At 45.3% G+C, this 25,223-nt stretch overlaps 1 protein-coding gene across 4 annotated transcripts in view; it reads right to left on the bottom strand.

The window, feature by feature from the left end:
* Nucleotides 1-2,048: 2,048 nt before the first annotated feature.
* Nucleotides 2,049-25,223, bottom strand: part of LOC311107875 (mediator of RNA polymerase II transcription subunit 12) — a 50,869-nt gene continuing 27,694 nt past the window's right edge. For 2 of the 4 annotated variants that reach the window (XM_084150454.1, XM_084150453.1), the window contains exons 24-44: nucleotides 24,976-25,086; nucleotides 24,729-24,842; nucleotides 24,373-24,536; nucleotides 23,195-23,374; nucleotides 22,491-22,562; nucleotides 22,037-22,194; nucleotides 20,323-20,484; nucleotides 19,876-19,987; nucleotides 19,010-19,099; nucleotides 18,604-18,713; nucleotides 17,061-17,196; nucleotides 13,797-13,946; nucleotides 12,989-13,354; nucleotides 8,511-8,661; nucleotides 7,923-8,137; nucleotides 7,574-7,648; nucleotides 7,120-7,349; nucleotides 6,540-6,702; nucleotides 5,726-6,031; nucleotides 2,848-2,944; nucleotides 2,049-2,514 (exon numbers count right to left, since the gene is read on the bottom strand). In XM_084150454.1, the coding sequence (XP_084006580.1) occupies nucleotides 2,477-2,514; nucleotides 2,848-2,944; nucleotides 5,726-6,031; nucleotides 6,540-6,702; nucleotides 7,120-7,349; nucleotides 7,574-7,648; nucleotides 7,923-8,137; nucleotides 8,511-8,661; nucleotides 12,989-13,354; nucleotides 13,797-13,946; nucleotides 17,061-17,196; nucleotides 18,604-18,713; nucleotides 19,010-19,099; nucleotides 19,876-19,987; nucleotides 20,323-20,484; nucleotides 22,037-22,194; nucleotides 22,491-22,562; nucleotides 23,195-23,374; nucleotides 24,373-24,536; nucleotides 24,729-24,842; nucleotides 24,976-25,086 (3,200 nt within the window). In that variant the 3' untranslated portion in view covers nucleotides 2,049-2,476. The remainder of the gene's footprint in view (nucleotides 2,515-2,847; nucleotides 2,945-5,725; nucleotides 6,032-6,539; nucleotides 6,703-7,119; nucleotides 7,350-7,573; nucleotides 7,649-7,922; nucleotides 8,138-8,510; nucleotides 8,662-12,988; nucleotides 13,355-13,796; nucleotides 13,947-17,060; nucleotides 17,197-18,603; nucleotides 18,714-19,009; nucleotides 19,100-19,875; nucleotides 19,988-20,322; nucleotides 20,485-22,036; nucleotides 22,195-22,490; nucleotides 22,563-23,194; nucleotides 23,375-24,372; nucleotides 24,537-24,728; nucleotides 24,843-24,975; nucleotides 25,087-25,223) is intronic. The other 2 variants (XM_084150456.1, XM_084150455.1) reach the window with 2 other exon arrangements.

Consider the following 25,223-nt stretch of genomic DNA (forward strand, 5'->3'; position numbering starts at 1 on the left):
ATAGAGTTTAAAATAGATATTTGATGGAATCCTAGCCCAAGTTACAATAGAGTTTAAAATATATATTTGATGGAATACTGGCCCAAGTTACAATAGAGTTTCAATTATTATTACTTATGTATTGTTTTGTATCATCATACTTCATCATATATGATTTACGTATGTAATCACCCTACATACGAAATGGTTATACTTACATATTGCGGTCCTTTTCACCAATATCCACATTCAATGCATCCTTCTTTTCACCCAGTTTGCTGTAATAGACTCTCATGATGTCATGGGGCTTTTCCCAGCTCTTGTGGAATCCACAACAGATCTGTAAAACTTCATAGACATGGTAGAGGCAACATCAAACTCATACTCACTTGCCCTCATCACCGCTGGTAGTGAAAATCACAAGCTCAGACCTTCCAATGGTGTGGTAACCATAAACTCCAAGACAGTGAGTGGACTGCGTAACCCTGGGAGGGGCCCTTACCAGGTACTGACAGCCGGGCCAGCTGAGCCTGGGACTCACGTAGGGCAGGGACGTCGCTCCCTGAAGTAGTTTGTTCGTAATACTCACAAACTACCCGCTACCAAAAGAAAAAGCAACAAAGAGAGCCTTAGCATCAATGGTTTACATGCAAATTATATTAATAATAACAATAAAAACCCACAACCAATAGTAGTAATGGTTTGTCTTGTTATTACTGTGCATAACATATTATCATCGAACAGTTAACACTTTTGGGGGGATTGAAACAGGCCTTCTTACACTATCCCCTCTGTTCGGGAGAGTTTGTCCCCAGGCTTCACTATACCAAGTCTCTCACGTGGGCACACCTCTCCAATGGCCAAGATGGAAACGTCAATTATTTAAATTCTTATAATTAAAGGTTTCTTAAACAAGAGCTGCGCCTGTTTTTGGCCCATGTAAATCCTATTCACAAAATAAAGGTGCACAACTGAGTTTACCCCTCCATGGGTACATCACTGGTCATGACGTTTCAGTTTCCACCGTCTCTGGTAAATAGGGTAGCCTATGCCCAGTAAAAGGCTCTGCATGGTCAATCTGTTGTCTGCATTGGCCGTGCAGCATTTATGGTAATTTGGATTCTGCAGAAATCAGTGCATTCAAACTTCTTGCGTTTCGCCGAGCAGCGCAGTTGTGAAGGAAGTGAGTTTATCAATGCGGCGCTATACAGAGCCCTCCGCATTGTTGCAAAATTTGAGGCACACAGCGATGCGGTATAGCTAAATTTGCGTCACACCATCCATACTGCTCCTCCGACCACACTTTCGGATCAAGCATAAACTGGCTCTTAGAAAGTGTGCGTCCAAAATTGAACATTTGAACAGAGCCCATATGCCATGGTCAAAAGTACTGCACCATTATATAGGGCATCATTTGAGACGCAGCAATAGTCATTCGCTTACCTTTTTGGTTAGCACAAGTAACCCCGAGCAAAGTCTTGTATTTCGTGCTGCTCACAATTGTTTTTGCTCTGTCCAATGAAAGCATCATGCGTCTGTGTGGTCATAAAGATGTTGAGGCGGGGGCGTGGTTTTGGATCAAAAGTATTTTCAGAAGCTCGCATGAAGAAAAAAAAGACTAACCTCGATATTTTTTTATTACTGGACTGACGGGTTTTAGCGACATTTCTAACAGGGTTCCCATTTCTAAAATATACCATGACTTTCCATATACCTTACTGAATTTACATGACAATGGACAAAAGCTCACTGGGCAATGCAATGTGGAAAAATAACAGAATACATTTTTCTGATCATTTCATTTCCAAGTAGTGATCAATATGTAAAATTCCCTGACTATCCCTCTGCAATGCACATCATAAAATTCCATGACTTTCCAGAAAATCACGGACCTGTGCGAACCCTGATTACACAAAAAATGATAACAAAAGTAACTACAATCAATAAGTGGATAATAATGATGACTCATAGTATTTCAATATCATTAATAATATCCTGATTATTCACAACCTGATGAGTAAAATGCTGTGTCAGGATGAAAAGAATGCACCAAACACAAGTACAAGACATAAAAACTGACATGATATTTAATGAGAAATACACTAAACTGAAATTGTACAAATTGAAAAAAAATGTTTTTTGCATTATTCTTATAATTTCTTGTACTTCTTTTTTACATAGACTCTTCCATTCCATTATTCTCCATGATCATTATATTTCACAGCACAATCCCTCCTCGGATGTTCAGAAATTACATGACTGAAGTTGAGATGGTTTTCGAATGGCATGTTGGGCCTCTGGTTGAGTTGAGGGTTCCTCTGTCTGGTCGTCCTTCTTGGCCAATAGCAGCCTTTCCCTCCTAAGAGCCTACGCCTCTAAATCAGGGGCCTGCAGGGCATTGGACACATCTATCTGCCAATCTACGGGCTGGCTGGGGACACGCCCACACACAGGGTCTCCCTATCCTTCCACACACACTAATATACAACAAGCACTATCAGTAATATGAGTTGGTGTTCTGTCCGGGTTGTGTATCTGGGGAAAATAAAATAATACACTTGTTATCAACACACCCAAAATGACTGGAAATGGTCAAAATAAAATGTCACATTTTGACTACAAAGCACAATATGCAACATATGATCGTCATATAGAACTGTTTCCAATATCAGCTGTTTAATTAGGGCACCCAACAAAAAAACATTTTAAAAGCAAAGAAACCAAAAATGTTTATTTCTTATTGGACAAATCCAGGTAGTACCTCCGTTTGACTGTTTCTTGTTTGGTGCCTAATGAACGTGACCCTGGGGTTAGTACAAGGCTATAACAGATCTCACTAAAGTACACTGACATGAGCGTCTTCCTTACTTGAGAGTTGTTGTTGGAGCTGCCTGACCAGTGCTGCAGTCTGCTGCTGCTGTTGAGTCTGCTGCATCTGAGTCTGCTGCATCCCCTGTCGTGGGAACTGACACACACACACAGACATTTCGGTGTTTGAATGTACAGACAGACTATAACTTCACATCATACCTAATTTGAGAGGAATTAACTAATACAAATACGGGTGACCATGACTTGGGACTCATTGTCCCTTTTCAGTAGCACACATTTAGAAAAAAGATGACAGAGGCAAGAGGTCAGAGATTAGAGATTTAGAATCTGAAAATGGAACCAATGTTTGAGCCAATGTTTGAGACAGTTGACAAGATTGTCCGTAAAAAAAACACAATATTTCAGCCTTTGTGTATGCAACTCTTCCCAAAAAGAGTTGACTTGAGTTTAACTTTTGATGGTCAAAAACTGGCAATTTATACGATACAAATTCCTATTAATGCGTTTCTGTCTGGCTAAGTCCTCAGTCTTGTACTAGTGAATTTCTGATATCAGTACTCTGCGAGATGGCCCCAACTGACACTAAGGCAGGAGTTCCCTCTCGCCATCTTTAATATGTTAGTTTCCTGCTAATTACTTATACCCATATTATCCTTATCGATATAGGAATAACATCTCTTTTCGATATATCGTGCCGACCCAAACCTCTATCCAATAACATGTCTGGTGCCAACCTAGAGGGGCATAGTTCACTAGCCATGCCTTGACTAAACCAGGCTGGACATAGGCAGTGTGCGCTAACCTTAAACTGAACCATCTTCACTGAAAAGATAAAGTAGCAAAAAACTATTCAGGTCAGCGTGATAGTTGGAAATAGATCTAGGCATGGTAGGGTTTGATTTTGGACTTGTGGGGTGTTCCAGAAAGCAGAGCCCTATACTACATACATGGTTTGAGGAGTTAGCGAGGTAACTTTGGACAACTGAGTTCGGGATAACCGGTACCATGAAAGTGGTTCACCTTTTATCCAAGTTCCCTTTATCTAATATTAGGTTTTGGTTGAAGATCTGATAACATTCAGTATCAACAATATGCAAAAATAGAGAAAATCAGAAAGGGGGCAAATACTTTTTCATGGCACTGTATATGTATGTAAACTCAGCAAAAAAAGAAACGTCCCTTTTTCAGAACCCTGTCTTTCAAAGATAATTTGTACAAATCCAAATAACTTCACAGATCTTCATTGTAAAGGGTTTAAACACTGTTTCCCATGCTTGTTCAATGAACCATAAACAATTAATGAACATGCACACCTGTGGAACGGTCGTTAATACACTAACAGCTTACAGACAGTAGGCAATTAAGGTCACAGTTATGAAAACTTAGGACACTAAAGAGGCCTTTCTACTGACTCTGAAAAACACCAAAAGAAAGATGCCCAGGGTCCCTGCGTGAACGTGCCTTAGGCATGCTGCAAGGAGGCATGAGGACTGCAGATGTGGCCAGTGCAATAAATTGCAATGTCCATACTGTGAGACGCCTAAGACAGCGCTACAGGGAGACAGGACGGACAGCGGATCATCCTCGCAGTGGCAGACCACGTGTAACAACACCTGCACAGGATCGGTACATCCGAACATCACACCTGCGGGACAGGTACAGGATGGCAACAACTGCCCGAGTTACACCAGGAACGCACAATCCCTCCATCAGTGCTCAAACTGTCCGCAATAGGCTGAGAGAGGCTGGACTGAGGGCTTGTAGGCCTGTTGTAAGGCAGGTCCACACCAGACATCACCGTCGCCTATGGGCACAAACCCACCGTCGCTGGACCAGATAGGACTGGCAAAAAGTGCTCTTCACTGACGAGTCGCGGTTTTGTCTCACCAGGGGTGATGGTCGGATTCGTGTTTATCGCCGAAGGAATGAGCGTTACACCGAGGCCTGTACTCTGGAGCGGGATCGATTTGGAGGTGGAGGGTCCGTCATGGTCTGGGGCGGTGTGTCACAGCATCATCGGATTGAGCATGTTGTCATTGCAGGCAATCTCAACGCTGTGCGTTAAAGGGAAGACATCCTCCTCCCTCATGTGGTACCCTTCCTGCAGGCTCATCCTGACATCACCCTCCAGCCTGACAATGCCACCAGCCATACTGCTCGTTGGGTGCGTGATTTCCTGCAAGACAGGAATGACAGTGTTCTGCCATGGCCAGCGAAGAGCCCAGATCTCAATCCCATTGAGCACGTCTGGGACCTGTTGGATCGGAGGGTGAGGGCTAGGGCCTTTCCCCCCAGAAATGTCAGGGAACTTGCAGGTGCCTTGATGGAAGAGTGGGGTAACATCTCACAGCAAGAACTGGCAAATCTGGTGCAGTCCATGAGGAGGAGATGCACTGCAGTACTTAATGCAGCTGGTGGCCACACCAGATACTGACTGTTACTTTTGATTTTGACCCCCCCTTTGTTCAGGGACACATTATTAATTTACATTACATTACATTTATGTTAGTCACATGTCTGTGGAACTTGTTCAGTTTATGTCTCAGTTGTTGAAACTTGTTATGTTCATACAAATATTTACACGTTAAGTTTGCTGAAAATAAACGCAGTTGACAGTGAGAGGACGTTTCTTTTTTTGCTGAGTTATATATATATATATATATATATATATATATATATATATATATACACACTTTATTTTTTATATATAATTTTCTGGTTCATTTTGAAAGCTAAACTTGAATACGCGTTGTTGGTTGTCAAGTCAATTATACCATGCTAATTTCAAGACTATATGTCTCAAAATGAATAAGTTAATTGAGAATATTTAGGACAGTTAGCTGGCTAACTTGATCCGTCTTTTTGGAACCACCCCCGCGTAATTTGACTGCATCACCCTCTAAGTGGGACGTACCATGGGTTGCTGCGGGGGCAGGGGCTGCATGCCCAGGTTCTGAGCCTGGGTACCGGGGGGCTGGGCCGATGCTACCTGCTGCTGTTGTTGTTGCTGCTGCTGCTGTTGAACTTGTTGGGGTTGAACCTGTTGCTGCTGCTGTTGTTGCTGTTGTTGAACCTGTTGTTGTTGTTGAACCTGTTGTTGTTGTTGAACCTGTTGTTGTTGTTGTTGTTGTTGAACCTGTTGTTGTTGTTGTTGTTGAACCTGTTGTTGTTGTTGAACCTGTTGTTGTTGTTGAACCTGTTGTTGAGCCTGCTGCTGAGCCTATAGGGGCCAGGGACAAACACAGGAACAGTGCAGGGTTAGACCATAGTACAACTATATAGGAATTCCTACACTGACTATGATGCAGCGGTGGGCTAACGACGGCCCATGGGATGTTATTAGGGTTGATTATTTTGGGTTACAAAAAACACTCCAGGCCTCTCTTGAACGTCTAAAACTAGATAGAAAGTATGTAGAAATTTGACCTATATTCTTTCAAATAACTGCCCTTTTTCTGGCCCGCAAATAGACTGACGAACAAATCGGTCCCCCAAAAAATCTGTGCGGCCCTCAGTTGAATTTCGAAATCCCCATGTGGCCCTTGAGTCAAAAAAGTTTGCCCACCCCTGTCAGAGCATCAGGTAGAGCATTGAATGAATGTTTAAGTGATTATGTAGATATATAGCACATTGAGTGCCAATTGCAGTACATGTGTAGTTACAATAGTATTGATCCACTGTTCAATGTTGGTCTGTAGTGTTAGATATTGTTAGTAGACATAGCATACTCTGAGTGCCTGCTGTCTGAGGTACTGCTGTTGCTGCTGCTGGGCCTGCTGCTGCTGCTCGGCCAGCATCTGGTTTGGTCTCATTCCCGGGTGGACCACCTGTCCCCCCATGTGGCTCAGGGCATGCATGACGGGAGCCGGTTGGATGGACTGGTGGGGAAACCTGGAGATGGTGGAAGAGACACAGATTCAGGGGACCGGTTCTTCATCAATGTTTCACAAATACACCACTATGTCTAGAATAAGGTCACTGTTGTCCAATAGTGCTACAGCATGAAACAAAGACTGTGACTGCACTGTCCAATGTTCCCATCCACCACATTAAAGTAAATGAAGAGTGCAGTTTATAGGTGGGACTGACTGTTAACGCTGTATCCAGATACTAGGCAGTGATGCTAAATGTGACATTTTAAAGGCCTTGATATCTGCAAGAAAAAGGAGTGAAAAAAGGAACTCCATGAACACAATATGAGCTAAAAGTAGCCGAAATATCCTTAATAAATGGACAGTAGACCACCCTGTGCTATTGGAGTGTATTGTCCACAACACCACCCCTCTTCAACTCTTCCCTCCTGCCCACCTTGGTGTGTTCTGCATGGTGTGTGAGTAGCCCGGTGCCTGCTGGTGAACGTAGCCGCTGGGCCTCTGCCCCATCTGCCTCAGAGAGTCCACCACGGCCGGGTTGGCCCCTGGGTGGCTGGCCTGGAAGCCCTGGTTCCCGTACGACGGAGGGACTATACCACCCGCCTGGGAGGGGTGCGGCTGCATCCCCATGTGGGAGCCGTACGTGGTATAGCCCTGGGAAATGTTCTGCACACGGAGAGAGAGAAACCAGAATGTTCATGAAAATAGGACAAATATGCAGGGAGAAAATGGGTGGAATAGTGATGATCAGGAATAGAGAACACTAGTTTACGCATGGGGTCAATTTCAGAGGTGGAGGAAATAGAAAGATAAGAAAACAGGTTCTATGGATTCATCTGGAAAGAAATCACATGAAATGTTGGTGAAAGTGTCTCATCTGAAAGACTTGCCTGAGTTGGCTGCATGGAGCCGTATTGTTGGTTAGGCGTTATCTGCCTTATCGGTTGTCCCATCATACTCTGATTCTGAAAATGACAAGAGACAACAGTCATCCTCCAACGTTCTCAAAAAGCGATGTGCTGCTTTCTACACCTGAAGGTCACATTTTTTTTCTCCACAGGGAGTAAATTCCAAATCAAACCTATAAACATGTCCTGCGTACAGTGAAAGCCAGGTTCAAGGTCCTATTCTGTGAGCACGTTAATAACACCCTCCAGACACACTGGTAGGTCCAGTCCAGAATAACCTCTGTACTCACTACTGTCCCATTCCAGTGGAGTCTAGTTCCTGCAGACTCACCAGTCTGACCTGTAGCTGCTGGCGCAGGATCTGACCCTGCGGTATGTTGGGTTGGGGCTTGTAGCCCATCGGGTACTGCTTGTCCATACCCATCATGCCTGGCATGCCACCCTGCATGCCGGGCATCATGCCTGGGTAGTTGGGCCGCGTGGGCATCATCTTGCCCATCTGAGGGTTCCGGGCCGGTCGGTACGGGGTGTCCAAACCAGGGCCTCCTGAAGGGTAAAAAGATTAGCATTAAAGTCAAAATTCCAAATAGCTTCAACACAGTCCTGGGGGAACTACGGGGTGTCAGGGTTTTGCTCCACCCCTGCATTAAAATCTAGTGCTGGGCTGGAACAAAACACTTCACATTCAAACAGTCATGAGAGGAATACAGGTTCCGGTGTGTTTTTTCTTGATAGTAATGTAAAAACGAACTAGTAATAACTACAACAGGGACTGTTTTCATCAGTATCAGAGTACGAGTGCTGACCTAGGATCAGGTACCCCCTGCTGTCCATGTAATCTTATTCATTATAATCTATAAGGCAAAACTGATCCTAGATCAGAACCCTGGTCTTAGACAACGATAATGTTGGCACTGACCTGGAGGCAGAGGCTGGTTCTGGGCATACATGCCCATGATGGGCTGCTGGTTGTAGCCTATCCTGCTGTAGGGGTGAGTCTGCTGGCCCATGAGGTCTGGGGGCATACCTGTCCCATACGGCACTCCACCCTGGGTACGGGTCACATAGTCCTGGAGAGAGAAGACATGCATCTTCTATGAGACATGCTACTTGTATAGAATGCTAATATGTGCAACAACAATATCATCCAGCTTTTGGACCCTTAGAACAAGGCCTTCAAATCCCTCGTCAAGATGCCACTCATGAGTGCTCAGTGATAAGAGTCCTTAAAGCTATGAGTAACTTTATATTTCTACGATAACTAATCCAGAAAGACCTATCGCCTAGATCTGAAAGGTCCAGACACGTATAAGCAATATGGTTGTAACTCCATCTTGCCTTCTGATAGGCTAGGTGGAATACCTTCGACACCGTGAACCATCAGATCCTCCTCTCCACCCTCTCAGGGCTGGGCGTCTCAGGCTCTGCACTCCTGGACTGCATTCTACCTGGCAGGCCGCTCCTACCAGGTGACGTGGAGAAGCTCTGTGTCTGCACCACAAACTCTCACTACTGGTGTCCTCCGGGGCTCGGTTCTAGGCCCGCTCCTCTTCTATCTATACACCAAGTCACTCGGTTCCATCATATCCTCACATGGTCTCTCCTATCATTGCTATGTGGATGACACACCACTACTTTCCTCTTTCCCCCCTTCTGACACCCAGGTGGCGACACGCAACTCTGGGTGCCTGGCAGATATCTCAGCTTGGATGTCGGCCCACCCCTCAAGGTTAACCTTGAGAAGACGGAGCTGCTCTTCCTCCCGAGGAAGGCCTGCCCGCTCCAAGACCTCTCCATCACGGTTGATAACTCCACAGTGTCCCAAAGAGCAAAGAAACTTGGCATGACAACGATCTTCTGATATACCTGACTAATATTAAACTCAAAGCCCCCCTTACTGTTAAAACTATTTCCAGAATACTCTAAAACTCAGGATATAACATTTACATGAAACAAAACTTAATCGCAATAGGAAAAATAAAAATAATAACTCATGATCTAAAGAAATCCTTTAAGTGGACCACAAAAATATGAAATACTTAGGATGCTTAATAAATGACTAACAATAAATATGAAGATAACATTATCCCATTACTCAACATGAAAGCAGATAATTAAATGGAACAATCTTCCCATAAATCTTACAGGTAGAATAAACCTCTTTAGAATGGCTCCCAAAGTTTTTCTATTTATTTTTGGTAATACCAATTACCCCACCGAAGACACTTTAAAAAAGTATACTCGGCCATAAGAGACTTTATATGGGCAAATAAAACTCCGAATAAATAGGTAAGTTTTACATATCCCCAAGTCTGAGGGTGGTTTTAACCTTCCAGACTTGGAATTTTATCAACTCGCCACCCAAGGCTTTTATTTGCGTCATATTGTTAAATGCACTAAAGAGGAACAATGGGTACATATTGAAGATGCGCATGCTCAACCCCAGAATCATTTCACGTGTCTGTTTTCAAAGGATAAAGCTAAGACAATTATCAACATACAGTGGGGGAAAAAAGTATTTAGTCAGCCACCAATTGTGCAAGTTCTCCCACTTAAAAAGATGCGAGAGGCCTGTAATTTTCATCATAGGTACACGTAAACTATGACAGACAAAATGAGAAAAAAAAATCCAGAAAATCACATTGTAGGATTTTTAATGAATTTATTTGCAAATTATGGTGGAAAATAAGTATTTGGTCAATAACAAAAGTTTCTCAATACTTTGTTATATACCCTTTGTTGGCAATGACACAGGTCAAACGTTTTCTGTAAGTCTTCACAAGGTTTTCACACACTGTTGCTGGTATTTTGGCCCATTCCTCCATGCAGATCTCCTCTAGAGCAGTGATGTTTTGGGGCTGTCGCTGGGCAACACGGACTTTCAACTCCCTCCAAAGATTTTCTATGGGGTTGAGATCTGGAGACTGTCTAGGCCACTCTAGGACCTTGAAATGCTTCTTACGAAGCCACTCCTTCGTTGCCCGGGCGGTTTGTTTGGGATCATTGTCATGCTGAAAGACCCAGCCACGTTTCATCTTCAATGCCCTTGCTGATGGAAGGAGGTTTTCACTCAAAATCTCACGATACATGGCCCCATTCATTCTTTCCTTTACACAGATCAGTCGTCCTGGTCCCTTTGTTTTAAGATGGTCATTCCATGGATCATATAGCTATTTGATTTTGAATTTTAGGACCCCTTTAGGGTCAAATCATAAGGAAAATGTTTTTGAAGTGTCTGTCCTATGTCTATATCTAGGAGATATAAGAAAGATCAGCATTTATTTATTTATTTTTTGGACACATATTTAAGGACACATATTTAACCCCTTACTTTTGTTTGCACAAAACTATCTCCATATGTCCATTGGTTTGTATGGGTTACCTTCAGACGAGTCCCGTGACACTGGTGGGGGTCGTAGAGCAAAACGGAGAACACCATCGTGAGAGTTTCCCCATAACAGTTTGCAGGCCAAACCGTTTGGACGCTACAGACGTTTTCATGAGAAGACCGATTTTTGGGATGTCTCACGGTCTGACAAACACCGCTGTAGCTCGGCCACCTCCCACCGCAGATGCAGAAGGCTGACATAGGCGAATGAGGTGGATTGAGATGCAACCCAGGAAAAAAACTGATATCTCTAGCTTAAATTGACTGATTTTTATTTTTTGATTGTGTTACTTAGATTGACGCACAGGTGCATCAATAGATTTGAGGTTTAATTCAAATGTACCCTTAATCCAGTATAAACTAAATGTACAGAATTGATTATACAAGAGACAAAATTCACAAATTCTACAGCACAGCAGAGTCATGACTTAATTGTAAAACGAACAGTTACTCAATGATTCATGCCTTCTGGGAGTGCTATAAAGTCCAAAAGTTATGGGCGGAGGTAGAAAGTTGGCTGTCAGAAGTTTTACAATATAAGTTTAATTTCAATCTGTCTATCTGCATATTTCAAGACATGACATGAGGGTGCGGTGAGATACCCAATGGGTTGGACCGTACTTTTCTCATCAATGATTTTGAAAACAACTTCAGCTTAAAACAGTGGATGAATCAAATGCATTATTATCTAAATATTTAAAACATTTGGGCTAGAGAGACAAACAAAATAGTACAATTTGAAACCATATGGCATAAAATACAGTATTGCAAGCACTGGAGATATCCAAAGGATGAGGAAGGAGGGAAAATATTATTGTGAGACGGCAGGATGGGTGTGGATACAGTGGGAACATGTGGGTCTGAGCTAGTGTGATGTCATTAATGTTTGTGGAAATGAATGTACGTAAAACGTTAAATCGTCTTTTGTCTTTATAATGAAAACAAATGGCACTCTTGCTGGTGCCATCAAACCCCTGCAACTTATCCAGAAACGCTGCAACCCGCCTGGTTTTCATTCTTCCCAAGTTCTCCCATGACACCCCACTCCTCCGGACACTCCACTGGCTTCCGTTCTAAGTTCGCACCCACTACAAGACCATGGTACTTGCCTACAGAGCAGCAAGAGGAACTGCTCCCTACCTTCAGGCTATGCTCAAACCCTACACCTCAACCCGAGCACTCAGTTATGCCACCTCGAGTCTCTAGGCCCTCCCACCCCAGATTAATCACACTTCACCATCTGGCAGTCCGACAGACTAATCTGGGTTTGGGGGATGCCAGGAGAACGCTACCTGCCCCAATGCATAGTGCCAAATGTAAAGTTTGGTGGAGGAGGAATAATGGTCTGGGGCTGTTTTTCATGGTTCGGGCTAGGCCCCTTGGTTCCAGTGAAGGGAAATCTTAACGCTACAGCATACAATGACATTCTAGACGATTCTGTACTTCCAACTTTGTGGCAACAGTTTGGGGAAGGCATGACAATGCCCCCGTGCACAAAGCAAGATCCATACAGAAATGGTTTGTCGAGATCGATGTGGAAGAACTTGAGTGGCCTGCACAGAGCCCTGACTTCAACCCCATCGAACACCTTTGGGATTGAATTAGCCAGGCCTAATCGCCCAACATCAGTGCCCGACCTCACTAACGGTCTTGTGGCTGAATGGAAGCAAGTCCCCGCAGCAATGTCCTAACATCTAGTGGAAAGCCTTCCCAGAAGAGTGGAGGCTGTTATAGCAGCAAAGGGGGGGACCAAATCCATATTAATGCCCATGATTCTGGAATGAGATGTTCGACGAGCAGGTGTCGACGAGCAGGCCATGTAGTGTATCTTAAGATGAATGCACTAAGTAAGTCGCTCTGGATAAGAGCATCTGCTAAATGACTAAAATGTCAATTTTGGCCATATTCTTTATACCTATCCAATTATTTCCGGTCTACACAAATGCCTAGGGTATAGGGCCTAGCTAGTAGTTGTTCCTGGACAGGACCTGTCCCAGTGTCTCACTAACCTCAGTCTTGTTGGTGGACGGTGCCTTCTTCTTCTTGGTCTTCTTCTTGGTCGAGTCGGACGACACTGCAGGGACGCTCTTCTCCGGCTTCACCGGCTCCGCCATCTTCTTCTCGGGTTCCTGGGGAACAGGCGTGGGCGGCTCCTCGTCCTCAGGGGGCAGGGGGAGGGGCTCCAGGTAGTAGCTGCGTGGCTTGGGCTTCAGGTGGGTGTGGTAGAGGAGGAAGCGCTGCTGCTCCTCGAACTTGGTGACCTTACGGTCCACGCGCACCGTCCCGAACCAGCCCCAGGAGAGAGGGGCCGAGTGCTTGAGGCCCTCGAACACGTCCCACGGAGAGATCTTCTGCTTGGTCGACACTTGGAGGCCCTGATGGTAAAGAGGAAAGATGGTTTTACATCTCTATAAATCACAATTATTGGTGTTGCCACAAATATCTCCTGACAACTACAATGTCTAGATGCAGGAGTATTAAGCAGACGTGAGTTCAAATACTATTTGTTTTCAGAAACTTTGAGCATTTGAAGGGGCCTGGAGTGCATCTAGACAGAGTGTATGGTTTACAGTTTTGGGACTATTCCATTAGTTCCATTTCACCAGGCAATCTCAACCAAGTATTTGAACTAAAACCCAGGTCTGCTATTTAGAGAAGTTACTGAAGACATTCCTAGAGAACAGCTGAGAGACAAGAGTTTATGAAGAACAGTGTGGGACAAAAGGTTAATCTCAATATTGGTGACAGAGAAACAGTAATAAAGGCAACAATTGAGTTGACAATGTCTTCCAAGGGTCAGAGCTCATAGTACTGTACCTCCTTCTCAAACCCAGCGATCTTGTTGCCCTTGGTGTCAATAAGCGAGCCCTGTGGTTCACATGTGATGACATCACGGGTCTGCTTGGGCAGAGGGAGCAGCTGCCGCACCTTCTCCAGACTCTCCGACTGCCGGTCACCCAGCTCTTTCTGCAAATACACACCACAACATTTGAGTTATTGATACCTTTGAGCAGAGAACGAGCCAAACACCTTGAAATAAATATTTTTTAAAAGTATTTCATTGAGATGCTTCCTAGTATTTGTTTGACAGTAGTTTGACTCAACTGAATTCTAGAAGAGTGGGGACCTCTTGTAGTGAGCATATAGCATAACACCCTTCCATTGACTTCAATAGATAAAATACAATACCGGAAAACTCTGCTACATAGGACATACAGTTGAAGTCGGAAGTTTACATACACTTAGGTTGGAGTCATTAAAACTCGTTTTTCAACCACTCCATACATTTCTTGTTAACAAACTATAGTTTTGGCATGTCGGTTAGGACATCTACTTTGTGCATGACACAAGTAATTTTTCCAACAATTGTTAACAGACAGATTATTTTACTTAGAATTCACTGTATCACAATTCCAGTGGGTCAGAAGTTTACATACACTAAGTTGACTGTGTCTTTAAACCGCTTGGAAAGTTCCAGACAATGATGTCATGGCTTTAGAAGCTTCTGATAGGCTAATTGACATCATTTGAGTCAATTGGAGGTGTACCTGTGGATGTATTTCAAGGCCTACCTTCAAACTCAGTGCCTCTGCTTGACATCATGGGAAAATCTAAAGAAATCAGCCAAGACCTCAGAAAGAAAATTGTAGACCTCCACAAGTCTGGTTCATCCTTGGGAGCAATTTCCAAACGCCTGAAGGTACCACGTTCATCTGTACAAACAATAGTACGCAAGTATAAACACCATGGGACCACGCAGCCGTCATACCGCTCAGGAAGGAGACGCGTTCTGTCTCCTAGAGATGAACGTACTTTGGTGCGAAAAGTGCAAATCAATCCCAGAACAACGACAAAGGACATTGTGAAGATGCTGGAGGAAACAGGTTCAAAAGTATCTATATCCATAGTCAAACGAGTCCTATATCGATATAACCTGAAAGGCCGCTCAGCAAGGAAGAAGCCACTGCTCCAAAACCGCCATAAAAAAGCCAGACTACGGTTTGCAACTGCACATGGGGACAAAGATCGTACTTTTTGGAGAAATGTCCTCTGGTCTGATGAAACAAGAATAGAACTGTTTGGCCATAATGACCATCGTTATGTTTGGAGGAAAAAGGGGCAGCTTGCAAGCCGAAGAACACCATCCCAACCGTGAAGCACGGGGGTGGCAGCATCATGCTGTGGGGGTGCTTTGCTGCAGGAGGGACTGGTGCACTTCACAAAATAGATGGCATCATGAGGAAGGAAAATTGTGGATATATTGAAGCAACATCTCAAGGCATCAGTCAGGAAGTTAAAGCTTGGTCGCAACTGGGTCTTCCAAATGGACAATGACCCCAAGCATACTTCCAAAGATGTGGCAAAATGGTTTAAGGACAACAAAGTCAAGGTATTGGGGTGGCCATCACAAAGCCCTGACCTCAATCCTATAGAAAATGTGTGGGCAGAACTGAAAAAGCATGTGCGAGCAAGGAGGCCTACAAACCTGACTCAGTTACACCAGCTCTGTCAGGAGGAATGGGCCAAAATTCACCCAACTTATTGTGAGAAGCTTGTGGAAGGCTACCCGAAACGTTTGACCCAAGTTAAACAATTTAAAGGCAATGCTACCAAATACTAATTGAGTGCATGTAAACTTCTGACCCACTGGGAATGTGATGAAAGAAATAAAAGCTGAAATAAATCATTCTCTCTACTATTATTCTGACATTTCACATTCTTAAAATAAAGTGGTGATCCTAACTGACCTAAGACAGGGAATTTTTACTAGGATTAAATGTCAGGGATTGTGAAAACTGAGTTTAAAAAGTATTTGGCTATGGTGTTTGTAAACTTCCGACTTCAACTGTACATTATTATGTATTCAACATGACCAAAAGTATGTGGACACCTGCTCGTCGAGCATCTAATTCCAAAATCATGGGCATTAATATGGAGTTGGTCCCTCCTTTGCTGCTATAACAGCCTCCACTCTTCTGGGAAGGCTTTCCACTAGATGTTGGAACATTGCTGCAGGGACTTGCTTCCATTCAGCCACAAGAGCGTTAGTGAGGTCGGGCACTGATGTTGGGCGATTAGGCCTGGCTCGCAGTCGGCCTTCCAATTCATCCCAAAGGTGTTTGATGGGGTTGAGGTCAGGGCTCTGTGCAGGCCAGTCAAGTTCTTCCACACCGATCTCGACAAAACATTTCTGTATGGACCTCTCTTCGTGCATGAGGGCATTGTCATGCAGAAACAGGAACGGGCCTTCCCCAAACTGTTGCAACAAACTTGGAAGCACAGAATCGTCTAGAATGTCATTGTATGCTGTCGCATGACGATTTCCTTCACCGGACCTAAGGGGCCTAGCCCAAACCATGAAAAACAGCCCCAGACCATTATTCCTCCTCCACCAAACTTTACAGTTGGCACTATGCATTCAGGCAGGTAGCGTTCACCTGGCATCCACCAAACCTAGATTCATCTGTCAGACGGTGAAGCGTGATACATCACTCCAGAGAATGCGTTTCCACAGCTCCAGAGTCCAATGGCGGCGAGCTTTACACCACTCCTGCCGATTCTTGGCATTGTGCATGGTGATCTTAGGCTTGTGTGCGGCTGCTCGACAATGGAAACCCATTTCATGAAGCTCCTGACGAACAGTTCTTGTGCTGACGTTGCTTCCAGAGGCAGCTTGGAACTCGGTAGTGAGTGTTGCAACCGAGGACAAACAATCTTTACGCGCTTCAGCACTTGGCGGTCCTGTTCTGTGAGCTTGTGTGGTCTACCACTTTGCGGTTGAGACGTTGTTGCTTCTAGACGTTTCCACCTCACAATAACAGCACTTACAGTTGACCGGGTCAGCTCTAGCAGGGCAGAAATTTGACAAACTGACTTGTCGGAAAGGTGGCATCCTATGACGGTGCCACGTTGAAAGTCACTGAGCTCTTCAGTAAGGCCATTCTACTGCCAATGTTTGTCTATGGAGATTGCATGGCGGTGTGCTCGATTGCATGGCTGTGTGCATGATTTTATACACCTGTCAGCAACACATACTTTTGTATATATAGTGTACATCCAGTGTGATGTGTGTGATCTTACCCGGAGCTTCTTGACCAGGTTCATGTAAGCCCTCTTGTTCTCCTCCATGCTGCCCTGAGAGATGCTGGACATGTCAGCAGCCAGCGTGCCATTAATCAGCACACTCAGCATGTCCAGTACCGTGGTGAAGAGCTCACTGAGGGAGAAAGAGGGGGAGCAAGAGAGAGAGTGAGGGGTGGAGAGAGAGGAGAGAGAGAGAAGGAGAGTGAGGGGGAGAGAGAGTGAGGGGGAGAGTGTGGGGGAGGGAGAGAGCAAGAGAGAGGGAGAGAGCGAGCGAGAGGGAGAGAGGGAGGGAGAGAGAGGGGAGAGAAGGAGAGAGTGAGAGAGAGTGGGGGAGAGAGCAAGAGCGTGGGGGAAGGAGAGAGCGAGAGTGTGGGGGAGAGAGCGAGAGAGTGGGGGAGAGAGCGAGAGAGAGGGAGGGAGGGAGGGAGAGAGCGAGAGAGAGGAAGGGAGAGAGCGAGAGCGAGTGAGGGGGAGGGGGAGAGCGAGAGGGAGGGGGAGAGCGAGAGGGAGGGGGAGAGCGAGAGCGAGGGAGAGCGAGAGAGAGGGAGGGGGAGAGCGAGAGAGAGGGAGGGGGAGAGCGAGAGGGAGGGAGAGCGAGAGAGTGGGGGAGGGAGAGAGCGAGAGAGTGGGGGAGGGAGAGAGCGAGAGAGTGGGGGAGGGAGAGAGAGAGAGAGAGAGAGGGAGAGAGAGCGAGAGAGAGAGAGAGGGAGGGAGAGAGCGAGAGAGAGAGAGAGGGAGGGAGAGAGCGAGAGCGAGAGAGAGGGAGGGAGAGAGCGAGAGAGAGGGAGGGAGAGAGCGAGAGAGAGGGAGGGAGAGAGCGAGAGAGAGGGAGGGAGAGAGCGAGCGAGCGGGAGGGGGGAGGGAGAGAGAGAGCGAGCGAGCGGGAGGGGGGAGGGAGAGAGAGCGAGCGAGCGGGAGGGGGGAGGGAGAGAGAGCGAGCGAGCGGGAAGGGGGAGGGAGAGAGAGAGCGAGCGAGCGGGAGGGGGGAGGGAGAGAGAGAGCGAGCGAGCGGGAGGGGGGAGGGAGAGAGAGAGCGAGCGAGCGGGAGGGGGGAGGGAGAGAGCGAGCGAGCGGGAGGGGGGAGGGAGAGAGAGAGCGAGCGAGCGGGAGGGGGGAAGGAGAGAGCGATCGAGCGGGAGGGGGGAGGGGGGAGGGAGAGAGCGATCGAGTGAGCGGGAGGGGGGAGGGAGAGAGCGATCGAGCGAGCGGGAGGGGGGAGGGAGAGAGCGATCGAGCGGGAGGGGGGAGGGAGAGAGCGATCGAGCGGGAGGGGGGAGGGAGAGAGCGGGAGGGGGGAGGGAGAGAGCGGGAGGGGGGAGGGAGAGAGCGAGCGGGGGGAGGGAGCGATCGAGCGGGAGGGAGAGAGCGATCGAGCGGGAGGGGGGAGGGAGAGAGCGGGAGGGGGGAGGGAGAGAGCGAGCGGGAGGGAGGGAGAAAGTAGAGAAATTACACAGTGATGCTTTACATGGTGACATTACAATCTTAACAACAAATAAAGACATGAAGTTTAAAATGTGTGAGCAGTTGTGTTGTGACTTACTTGTTGGACTGCATGTCCACCGTACCGCTGCTGATGATGTCGAGGAGTAGCACAGCCCACTCGGTGGTCTGCTGTGTGCTGCGTTGTACCGTGTCAAACATCCCACCCACCTGGAGAGCAAAGATAACACATCCAATTTCTTCTTAGTATGCATTTCAGAAATGTTACTGAAAACTCATTTAAACTGTGAGAGTTTAAAAAATCATAATAATTTGACCTCTATATCTCTTTGTACTTTGAATGGATAAAACAGCAGTGTTCTGTAGCAGTAAGTAACTGGGTTTCATTTGTTTCCTGGGTACTTTCCAATCCTTTCTAGTGAATCATTTCTGTCCCCTTAGATTATATCTGGCCCTATCTGATACTGAGACAATTGACCATGTTGGTGGTGACGAAGAGCCCTCACCAGATTGAGCCGCAGCTTCAGCGCCTCGTGCATCATCTGCTTGGCCTTGCAGTCGTCCTGGTACTGGTCCTCCCGCCAGTTCGTTACAATCTGGAAGATGGAAACGCAGCCAATAGCAGCAGTCAGCATGAGATGGCACATTCAGCCAACAGTGAGCACACTGAGGGGGGAATCCTAACTTGAGATGAACACACTTGGATTTCTGTGTAAATCATACATTGATGTCAATGGAACCTTCAGTTATGCACACAGATCTCAAGTTGGGATTTGGGCCTAATAGAAGTGATGTGGGAGAAGATGGGGGAATTCTTCCGCTGCTCTGTTAGCTACATACTTCAGTCAGACTGACATAATATAATAATATAATATGCCATTTAGCAGACGCTTTTATCCAAAGCCACTTACAGTCATGCGTGCATACATTTTTGTGTATGGGTGGTCCCGGGGATCGAACCCACTACCTTGGCGTTACAAGCGCCGTGCTCTACCAGCTGAGCTACAGAGGACCACAGCTACAGAGGACATCGTTGAAGTCGTTTGTGGTGACGTCAAAATGAGGGGTGTTGAACAAAACAAAGTAATCAGCGATTGGATTATCTCTAACCAATCAGAGTATCAAAGCCAATTACGAATGTTCAAAACATAGCTTTAACCATGTGTGTTCTGGTTCTGGCCCAACCCATCAGTTTCTGGGACCAATCAGAAAAGTTAGAATGTGTTTGCGTTCTATAAATAGTCAGGGAGGTAACTCAGATCCAGACTCACTGCGGAGAAAAAACTAACTTCCGTGGGCCTGGCGTAGCATTTGGCAGAGCAAGGAGTTTGGGTAGCCAGGAAAATGGGGGAGAGGCTGTGTTGGGTCTTACCTGCTGCACCTGGCTGTAGAGGGAGGTAAGGAGACCCTCTCTCTGTTCATCCTGGCCTTTTAGACAGGTCAGCACCAGAGACAAGAAGGGCTGCTGGCTCAGCAGAGACATGCTGGAAACAGACAAAAGTGTAGGGGCAATACATCCACCATCAATTTGGGAATATCGAAGCCGGGGCCAAAATCGTATCATAATTGGGGACTCCTGCATCCAATTAGTTTTTAGTATCTAAAGCAGATTGTTACGCTTTCTGGATGAGAGTATAACCATGTTGATAAAATGAGCATTATCTACATGACCCAAAATACTACCTCATAAAGCCCCTGGTTTTGACACCAACTAAAACAAGCTGTTCTGACAGACTGAGCCAGTCCTGTGTGTTTACTACTCATAACATCTGTCAAGACCATTCAAAAAAAGGGGTTCCTCAGGGGTGAGTTGTCTGACCTTTTCTGTTTCTGCCGGTCCCTCTCCTTGCGTGAGGAGGACCCCAGATGCTGGCCCTTCTCTAGCTCCTCCCCTGCCGCCTTCAGGACGTGGCCCTGGACCGAGGTGGGCAGCTTGGCTATCAGTGGCGCCACCAGCCACACACCAGACCGCTCAGACGAACTGGGGGTGGAACACAAACAAAAATAATGAGATGTTACACTGAGGTTAGATTTCACCAACAATGAGAAAGCATGTTTGATGATCCTTTAGCCCAGGGGTAGGCAAATAGATTCAGCCACGGGACAATTTTTTTCATCAGTGGATGGTCGGGTGGCCAGAACATAATTATAATAATTTGTACACTGCAAATTGACCACAACAAATTTTTAGCTGAATTCCTGGTGATTTTAATAATTTTTTAAAACCTAAAAACAAAAATCCATATTTTTTTTATAAATACACAGTGTACAAAACATTAGGAACACTGCTCTTTCCATGACAGACTGACCAGGTGAAAGCTATGATCCCTTATTGATGTCACTTGTTAAATCCACTTCAATCAGTGTAGATTGAGACACGGATTGTGTATGTGTGCCATTCAAAGGGTGAATGGGCAAGACAAAATATTTAAGTGCCTTTGAACAGGGTATGGTAGCAGGTGCCAGGCGCACCGGTTTGATTGTTTTTACTAAAAACTTTAGGGGGCCAAAAAAGTATCACTCGCAGGCCGGTTTTGGCCCGCGGACTACCTGTTGCCGACCCCCGTTTTAGATGATTCAAATGGTTTCACCAAAAGAGAATGTGAAAACAATGGATATTTTCTGGTTGAAATTTGTCAATTGGTAGTGCACCTATGATACATGCTTGTTTCAATGTATCTCACAGAAAATGTATAATCAAATAAGATTGCAAATAACCATTTTACCATTTGATTTCTCAGTGAACTCAATATTCCTACATATTTTTTACGGTGTGGCTGCAGATCCGACTTTTCTGGAGCCCTCTTCCTGGCAGCTAAAGGTCCAGAAGCTTCTGCGCATGGGCGGGATTCTCTACTTTACGAGAAACCTGCACATGCGCAGGCTACTCTGGCGAATGGTGCTTGTTTAATAAAGTGAAATCAATGTCTGCAAGATCAAATAATTATAGTATTCTACATAACAGAACAGAATATAATAACATAGTATAGTATAACGTTACTGAAAGACAAAAAACACCACCTCATTTCTTAGGAGATTTTCGGATGATTGCGCAAATTATGGTCGCATTTTTCTGTAATGTGACGAAAACGCAAAAGCGGACACCACTAGGCAAATATGTGCTTTGATTGAAACTAAACACTTGTTTGGTAACACCATGCTCTAAAATTCACTCACTGTACCTAATAAAAAAAAACACAATATGCTACTTTGAAACAACACTGTATAACTCAAGATCTAAAAGCATATCCCCATGAAACTGATTGAGATCAAATGGTTGGTATGCAGCTGCTGCATGGACGTTTCACCGGTAAAACTCGAATTATCATTCACAATTGACAGTGAGAAATTTGACCACAGAAATGTGTGCGTAAAGTAGAGGTAAAGAAACCCTTGCGCAGACCGTGATTCAGATCTTCCGCTCTGGTGAAAAGGGATCCAGGGGGGCGGGACGGGGGAGGTTACCTACAGATCTGCAGCCTCTGCCTATTTGTAAATAGGCGGGAGAATTTAGAAAGGTCACACACACACACCTCAACACTGGTTTCTTGCCAGGGTTGTTGCTGTTGGAGGCAGAACCTCCGGCGCTGGCTGACCCGTTCCCTGAGAGGTTGGTGGAGTTCATCTCCGCTGACTTCTGGAACACCTCGATAGTGGCCTTGGCGATGTTCTCCAATAAGGAGTACAGCTCCTGCAGGGAGACACAAGGAATACGAGTCCATCCACTTACACTCAATCACAGGGAATTTATCCCCGAACAAGATGGCTGCACATTCTACAGTTATGAAGGGTTATGACATAATCCACTTTAATATTCTCTCTCTACGTACTTCATTGAATCAGATGCACATTTGAACTTTACAGATGGATTGCATTCTAAATCAATATTCTATTGAGAAAAAAACAAAATAATACTTAATTGTGCCTAGATAGCAGTGTTGTCAGTGTTTTGAGGGCCTTACAGGCCACTGGAGTCTGGTTACTTACGTTGTTTGTACTCTGCTTGATCATAAGCTGCAGCTCCAAGGATGACTGTCTCATGGTCCACTGATCCATGTTCTAGAGGCATGGGACATAACTTTTAGACATTTATATACCACAACAATCCCCAAGCAGTTAAATAGTCAGAGAGAGACCATTAGCTCCACTCTCCCTGTAGCGCTGCTTTAGTCAGCAGATGGCAGTAAAGCCGTTCACAAAACTCAGAACACTCATGTACCCTAATGTGGTCTGCTGAGCTAAGGCAGGGGTTCAGAGACAGTTCACCCACTGATTCATTCTAGCACCCACAACCCCCCATTTCTAATGGATGTGCCGTGTGCGTCTTTCTACTGTGCTCTCAGCCATCCCCAACGATCATGTAGGGCTGACACTGATTCACTTACAACTTGCCTTGATGGCTTCAAAAAACCATTTCAAAGCAATTTCCAGAAAAAGCATTTAGGTCATACATCTGCTGCCCTTGATGGAAAAGTGAAAAGTCTACTCTGCCCATGAGAAGTGCTGTCTGTTGCCAGGGCAACATTCAGCGCAGATAGAAACGTAATGAATAGGGCTGACGTGATTCCTTATTCTACATTACAGAAAGGCATTTTTGTTCTACATAATATGTTTTTATCTGAATGTTCCACAACGTTGTGCCCTACTGAACGCAGCCCTGTGGTCAGTGCTGGGGGCTTCTGTGGCCTGACCTGGAGGATGTGTTTGATGCGCTGCCTCTGGGGGTTGTCCCCCTCCTCACTGTCCAGCTGGCGGTGGGGGTAGCAGATGAGCTGCAGCAACCGCTGGGCCTGGATGTTGACTAGCACCGGGTCTTGCAGGGCACTGCTGTCCTCCGACAGGGACTTGAGACAGCGCTCACCCACCCACTCCTGATGGAGGAGGATAACAGGAGAGAGGGAGAGACGGGTGAATAGAGAGAGAGAGAGATCACCAAGGGTTATATACACTGAACAGGGTTTAGGTTAATTCAGTTTTCAATTCAGTTTTCAATGCAGAAAGAGAATCGAAATTAAAATCAGAATTAGAAAATTCCTTATTGTATCCTATGAAGATTGTTTTTAATTCACTACTTGAATTTAAAACTTTTCTGAATTGACAGTTTGACAATTGACAATTTTCCACTGTACACAATCTGTTAACGACAGCTAGGCACACTCTCCTTTTATTTATGGTAAGAGCAAATTCAGATTTACAATGACTAGCACCTGTTGACATTCGGCAACTACCATTAAATAATGTGCTTCTCTGTGGAAAACACAAGTAGCGGTCAGGACACAAGTTTGTAATTGTTGGTGTTGTAATTGCTGGTGATGTAATTGCTGGTGATGTAGGGGAAAAGAGTGAACCAAGGGGTGGGGGTCAACCTTGCCTCTCATGAGAGCACCAGGGACCAGTTTTCAAACGTTATCTATCTGGATTTAGCCTATCGGATAGGATTAAATCCATAGAAGTAGAATGAATAGAACGGGAGTCCCCATTCAAGTAAATTATTAATCTGTTATATTAATTACATTTCTATGTATTTAACCCTAGGTTTAAGTCATAAGAGCACTATGCCACTGAAGACTGATTCACTCCTAGTCCTAACTGAGCTTTAAGTGCATTGCCATTACCAGAGATGGGGTCAAATCCATTTCAATTCAGAAAGTGAACAGAAATTGCAGTTGCTTTTCAATTAGAAAAATTTGAATTTCAGTTTACTTCCTGGATTGACTGAAATGAAACAAATGAAATGGACTCCACACCTGGACATTACTGCATTAAGAAATATGTAGCTTCTGGTGGGTGAGGGAAACGGATGGGAGAAAAATAAGTTCCAAAAATGTGACCCTGGTGTGAACGATAACCCTCTTTCTCATGTTCTCACCTGTTGGCAGATGCTCTTCAGCACATACTTGGCGTACACATCCAGGCTGGCTGTTTCGATGGAGACGGTGCGGCCGCCCGACTTCTTGGAACCCATGTCGTCGTCTGCGATGTCGTCGAGGCTGGCGGGGTGAGAGAATCCCGATCCCTTCAGTTCTGCATCGCCTGGAGGGAGATGGAGATAAAATGTTACAAAATGGATAACTTAAGGGTTTCTGTGGTCTTACTGGTGACCAGTTGTAATAGATAGACGCATTTAATAACTATAATTACATCAATCTAATCACATTAAATTGTAAAAGTGGACTTATATGCAACTTTAAGGACAAAATAATAGCATAATACTGAAAGTAGTACCCAGCATAAAGACGGCCTTTAGGACAGCAAAGACAGCTCCGACCACTATGCTGTTCTGTGAGGCAGCCAGAAGGTGGCGATCACATGACGACCGAATGCCAACAGAAGATTTATCTGCAAAATATAAAATCGTATCTTTAGAATAATCATTAAGTCAAAGCATTTATTTATTAATCGCATTAATGAATTCACATTTTATCCGATGTGGGTTCAAACATGGGGGGGGGGGGGCTTGCTATGTATGTACCTGACTTGGCTCCATCCTGGGGGCAGGGGTTGCGCTGGGGGGTCTTGAAGAGGTGCAGCAGGATCCTGCAGGTCAGACGGGCTCCGGGCTCAGAGTCCTGCTCACTGCAGGCTGGGAGGAGAGACACACAGAGAGAGACGTAGAGAGGTAGGTTAGAGGGGCACTCACACACAGTCAACCTCAACCCTGAATCTGAAGGGGATTACAGCTGCTTTAGCTAAGTCACATTTTTCAAATTTAAACTAAAA

The sequence above is a fragment of the Coregonus lavaretus genome (assembly GCF_964263955.1).
Source record: "Coregonus lavaretus genome assembly, chromosome: 32".
Lineage (NCBI taxonomy): Eukaryota > Metazoa > Chordata > Actinopteri > Salmoniformes > Salmonidae > Coregonus > Coregonus lavaretus.